The 5725-nt window shown below is 37.4% G+C and overlaps 1 protein-coding gene across 1 annotated transcript; it reads left to right on the top strand.

Annotated features, from left to right (window-relative positions):
• The first annotated feature begins 535 nt into the window (after positions 1-535).
• On the top strand, positions 536-2947 carry LOC108916183 (glucose dehydrogenase [FAD, quinone]-like). The gene is made up of 5 exons (XM_023456790.1): positions 536-563; positions 712-1347; positions 1765-1851; positions 2151-2344; positions 2407-2947. Exons 1-5 carry the CDS (start codon positions 536-538, stop codon positions 2941-2943), a joined length of 1482 nt encoding a protein of 493 aa, XP_023312558.1. The 3' UTR covers positions 2944-2947.
• The last annotated feature ends 2778 nt before the right edge of the window (positions 2948-5725 follow it).

Consider the following 5725-nt stretch of genomic DNA (forward strand, 5'->3'; position numbering starts at 1 on the left):
TGAGAGACTAATCGAACATGAATTAAATAAGTTATTTAAATAAAAAATTTAAAAAAATGAACTTCGATAAGCTGTAACTTGCAAACAATTGACAATTTGAAAAAAATTTTCATTACATACTGCTATTATTTTAATCCATAGAATCACCTCCCGGAGTTTCTTGACGGAGTTTCAAAACAACATTTATTTCCCTGCAGCTGCACGCGCTAAATTTTATTAACGATTTTTGTTACTTCGGCTTGTGGAAATCGTAAGATTATATTTTTCCCGTTATCCTTGAATTATTTCCTTCAAAATAAAAAAAAATCGACCGCGCTCGAGAATGTCGTGGTGACGTTTTTTTTTTACAACTTTGTGACCTTCTGACTGGCTTACGTCACGCTCAAATCGTCAGATTATTCAAATGCACACTTTTCAGCATGTAATTAACCCATCATATCTTAATCTGACGCGCTCGAGTATTTCCAACTATCGATTTTTTTTACTATTCTGATTGGCTGCCCTACACGTTCGGCCTTATATAGAGGACTTAGATATGGTGGAGGTACTCAACAAGGTGCAAAGTATAACCCAATGTTAATCTGCTGCGCTTGAGTAACTCCCAAAATCCCCTCTTGGGCTCCCCTACTATTACACGATAATCCGGTAAAAAGATTGGACATAACTCAGTATGAGATTTTTTCGTATCGTTTACTTTTTATTACTTTTTAGGGATGAAAGAGGAGCGTTGCCCCTATCCCAGGGGCAGGGGCGTAGGTGGAACCTCCCTCCTCAACGGCCTGACGTACGCACGCGGTAACAAAATCGACTATGACATTTGGTGCGCTCAAGGCAACCCCGGTTGGTGCTACAAAGACGTGCTGCCGTATTTCAAAAAATCGGAAAACTTCCAAAAAAACGACCCACACGCGGTGGTCGTCATGGCTTTCCATGGAGTAGGTGGGCCTCTTCATGTTAATTTTCCTTTGCCGAGGGCTGAACAGTGCAAGGTATTCTTCAAGGCCAACGAAGAACTAGGACACCATCAGATCGAGTACAACGGACTCAATGCCACGGGCGTCAGTCCTTATCAGGTCAACGTGAAGCACGGGAAGAGGCAAGACAGTGGTACTGCTTTCTTGAAACCAGTGCTGGATAGATCCAACCTGGTGGTGCTGACTAAGAGCTTCGTCATGAAAATAGTAATCAATGAATTGAAGATGGCGGAAGGGGTTATCTTCAGTTATAAGGGAAGGGCGTACAAAGCCTTTGCTTCCAAGGAGGTTATAGTGTCGCAGGGTTCAATTAGCTCGCCGCAGCTGTTGATGCTTTCTGGAATTGGTCCAGCCGGACACCTCAAGGAACTTGGTATGTGAAATTGAACGCGGTGAAGGCAAATTCAAATATGAAAAAATGTTACGTATTTTTTTTAGTTATAAAGTACAAGATGCTTATTTCTAATACCATGTACCGCAATTCATTCATTTTGTTTCAACTCATGGCTCACATGATTATGTGAAACTGATTTTTTCCGAATTTAAAATTGTGTTTTCGATAACAAATTTTTATACATTTTTTGTAAAACGAACAGTTTTAGAAATTTATTAAACTGTGTGATGTTAAAGTTAAAAAAATTACTAAAGTAATTCGTTTTACTTACATTGGAAAAGACCCGTTTAGTTTGAAATACAATTGCGAATGAAATGAACTTATACAAATTTCAAAAAGTTCAATATCAGTAAGTACCAAAGGAATTATCTTTTATAACATATTTTAAAATTTCAGGTATTCCTGTAGTCCAAAATTTGGAGGTAGGAAGCGCCCTATCCGACCACGTCCAAATAAATGGATTGACCTTCTCGAGCAACCTCAGCGAGCCNTATCCTTGAATTATTTCCTTCAAAATAAAAAAAAATCGACCGCGCTCGAGAATGTCGTGGTGACGTTTTTTTTTTACAACTTTGTGACCTTCTGACTGCCTTACGTCACGCTCAAATCGTCAGATTATTGAAATGCACACTTTTCAGAATGTAATTAACCCATCATATCTTAATCTGACGCGCTCGAGTATTTCCAACTATCGATTTTTTTTACTATTCTGATACTTGAAAAAGTTCAATATCAGTAAGTACCAAAGGAATTATCTTTTATAACATATTTTAAAATTTCAGGTATTCCTGTAGTCCAAAATTTGGAGGTAGGAAGCGCCCTATCCGACCACGTCCAAATAAATGGATTGCCTTCTCGAGCAACCCTCAGCGAGCCAGTCCAGACTTTAAGGGAACAAATTAAAGATTACATGGCTGGTGTTGGACTTTTGAGCCAAACCTTAAACCAACAAGCCCTCGGATACTACCAAACTTATGTTGAGATCATCCCAAACTACCAAGACCTGGAGATAGGTTTTTATTTTTCTAGACATTCTAGACATTCGAAGGTGTTGACAGCTCAAGCTCTTTCACCATGTACCCCTCCCTTTTACACTTAAAATCGACTGGTACCCTTAGATTGAAAACCGCCTGTCCCTTCGACTACCCACTGATAGACCCTAAATGCCTTTCCGATCCCGACGGTAAAGATCTAGAAACGGCTTATCAGGCAGTACAATTCGCTCTGAGACTAATAGAAACCAAGGCGTTCAGAAATATAAACGCCAAATTAGAGACCAAACCTATAGAAACCTGTTCGGACAAATACAAGTTCAAGTCAAAAGACTACTGGTACTGCGCCTTAAGATATATAAGCAGTCATAACAACCATCCCGTAGGCACCTGTAGGATGGGACCCAATCCTAGCCAAGGAGATGTTGTAGATGCTCAACTAAGGGTTTATGGTGTCGGCAAGTTGAGAGTGGCTGACGCAAGCGTTATACCACTATCTACGTCGTCGCATCTCAATGCTGTCTGCTACATGATCGCAGAAAAGCTAGCGGATCTGCTTAAATTTGAATATGGAGTGCTATAATTTTCATGAGAATACATTTTCTTATTGTAAATCCAATATAAAAATATTCAATCAAGTCCTTGGATATTTCTAAAACATTTTCATTGAACCCACACTTTATTTGTAAAGCAGTAGCAGACCATTTCATTAGGATTTCAATGAATTTTGCGCCCTATTACTATTTTCATATGTAAATTTCAAACCCCCCAAATGTTGCGTCAAATTGTAGACTAGCTTTGATATGTCACTATTAATAAGAAAGTGAGGAATAATTGTTGGGGTCGAAGCACTCCCGTCTTATTCTTGAATTATACTATTTTTACTTGTTGGTATCTGTCAAAGGTGATGTTAGAACAAATAGAATATAAGATATTTCTTTGAAAGATTACAATAATTGATGATTGCAGTATGGCAGGTAATAATTAGCATAATTTTTTATTTTTATTTTAGACAATTTTAATAAATATTGCCAGTAGAATTCAATTCTAGTTGGTGCATGCAGCTCATAGAGTCACAATAACAACAGTTAAGAGTCTTGTGTATAGGGTTAGACATCTTTTGCATACTTACCTAGATTTTTGCTATTGAAGACTTAATTTAATAAGATTTTTTAGAAAAATGTTTGAATTTTCTTTTACAAATGGCAATGAGGAAATTGGGACTGTACAGTATCGGTAAAAAAACCTGCACCAAGAAATTTTTTTGGTAAAAAGCGCCCTTGATTTTATAGATAGGTAAACCAAGTGAATTATGAAGCAGACCATGTCAAAATTAAAACACAATTTCCATTTTGGCCTATTGCATCTGTAGGAGACCAACGACTTACCTTCAGCAGCGGCTTCTGCCGCCTTCACAGCTCCCGCGAAGGCGCACATAGCTTCTGCCTTAGCCAGCTTGTCCACCGCCTCCGTGAGCTCGGTGTCCGGCTGCATGCGCATTTGGGAGGCGATCTCGATGTGACTAGCGCTAGCCTCAGAAATCTGGTCCATCAAGGTCTTGGAGATGTCCAGGTCCTTCGGCGCGCCTGGTATAGCATTCTGGAGACCTCGTCCGCCCCCAGTCGCCTCTTTCCTTATTCTAAGCTCCTTTTCCACGGATCGGTCAAACCTGACAATTTAAAAAATTGTAGATTTTAATGGTTTGTCGATCAGAAATTGGAAAACGGAAGCATAGATTTAAGGGTTTACCATTGCAAAATGGTTTCTTTCTTTTCCTCCGCAACCTCGGGGTTGGTGTCGTCCGCCATGTCAAGTTGTGAGAGAAGGAACCTGGGATCTTTCTTCGGAGGTTCGTCTTCGTTTTCGATCAACTGAGTCTCCTTGGGGTCTTGCTGGAACTTTCTGAACCTCGATGGTAGAGACGGTTTGCCCTAAAACTTCGCTAAATTGTAGAATAGATTATACATGAATTTGGAATTTGACAATAAACGTCAAATATACCTTAGTGAAAGTTTTAGTGGAGTACTATTCTTAAGACCTACGTCTAGACATATATTTACCTATTTTATTGTGATAACAGTACATTTATACAAAAATATACTTAAAATCATTAGATTACAACTGAATTTGTAAAGATTTGGACAAAAAGACAAACTTAGTACTGAATTATGTTCTATTCATTTTTAAAAGATGTCACGATTCAGTTAAAAAGGTTTAAAGTCAATATCGTTATCATCTTTATTGTCGCCAATATCCTACGATTTATGAAACAGTAATCTGTAGGCTTAAGCTGATATATTCCGATTGAATATGTTGCAAGTATTTTATATTGATATTCATTTCATATTTGGAGCAGCTGCATTACTAAAACATCAATTCATTCAGTTATTATTAATAATTACCTGCGTTTGGTCTGCCCCACTTGAATGTTTATGTATCCAATTTAAATTGTAACCAATTTGTGACCCAAAGGAATCGTGAGGATTGGGATATACACTCGCAGGTCTCAAAGGGACTCTAAACTAAAATCATTCATACCATACAGGTATTAGAAAGGCAATTGAATAACTAAAATTTCTGTTTCGCTTATTAAAAGTGCTGACATTTTAAAAATCAATGAATTTTTATTTCCCTCGTCGATGTCATTTAATGAAAATGCGAAAAGGTAAAAAATAAGTACCTGCGCAAAATTCACAGGTCCCAGAGATTCCATCATCCCGCTAGTGATCATGGCGTTCAACGTCACATCGTCTATGTAAGTAGGACTTCTTGTGATGTTTATTGGGGTGATTCTAGCACTGCGACTTCTAGGCGATCCTCCCCCAGATCTGGAAGGATCAGCTCTTTTGGGCCTCTTAAATAATAATTATACAAGTATTTACAACTGACACAATGTTAAGAGGACCGTGGCTTACATTTCCTGAGCATCTAGGAAGATTCCAGTTATTATCGTCCATTACAGAGCTGGTTAAGTACCTCTAACTCTTGTATTTAAGTCTGCCTACAAATTGTCAAACAGAAATTTAAACTGATGGTCAAAGGTGGGAAGTTTGACAAACATGTCAGTTACTGGAATCGATGATAGTTGTAATGTAGTGAACTTCATTTTAATCTTCCAGATCTTAGTTTAATGTTTTTCTTTGTAAATAAGAATGTTCGTCTTAATGACTGATTTATCATGTTGAATTTAAAATATAATTAATAAATATATATATAAAAATCCAGTTAATATTTTAACTCCATTAATTTTAAGAACTTTGCCATAAAATGACGAACTTTTGAGCATGCGTGCTTGTTGTGGTCTTAGTCCCGAAAAAATTAAAAGATGGGAATTTTATTAATAATAATAATAATAATAATTTATT

The sequence above is a fragment of the Anoplophora glabripennis genome, unplaced genomic scaffold (assembly GCF_000390285.2).
Source record: "Anoplophora glabripennis isolate ALB-LARVAE unplaced genomic scaffold, Agla_2.0 scaffold2745, whole genome shotgun sequence".
Classification (NCBI taxonomy): Eukaryota; Metazoa; Arthropoda; class Insecta; order Coleoptera; family Cerambycidae; genus Anoplophora; species Anoplophora glabripennis.

Excerpts from the sequence above, each read along its gene's own strand:
- LOC108916183 (XM_023456790.1), top strand. The coding sequence starts at position 536 with ATGGTGGAGGTACTCAACAAGGTGCAAA. Across the intron at positions 564-711 it reads GGTACTCAACAAGGTGCAAA|GGATGAAAGAGGAGCGTTGC; the intron begins GTATAACCCAAT and ends ATTACTTTTTAG. Across the intron at positions 2,345-2,406 it reads TCGGATACTACCAAACTTAT|ACATTCGAAGGTGTTGACAG; the intron begins GTTGAGATCATC and ends TAGACATTCTAG.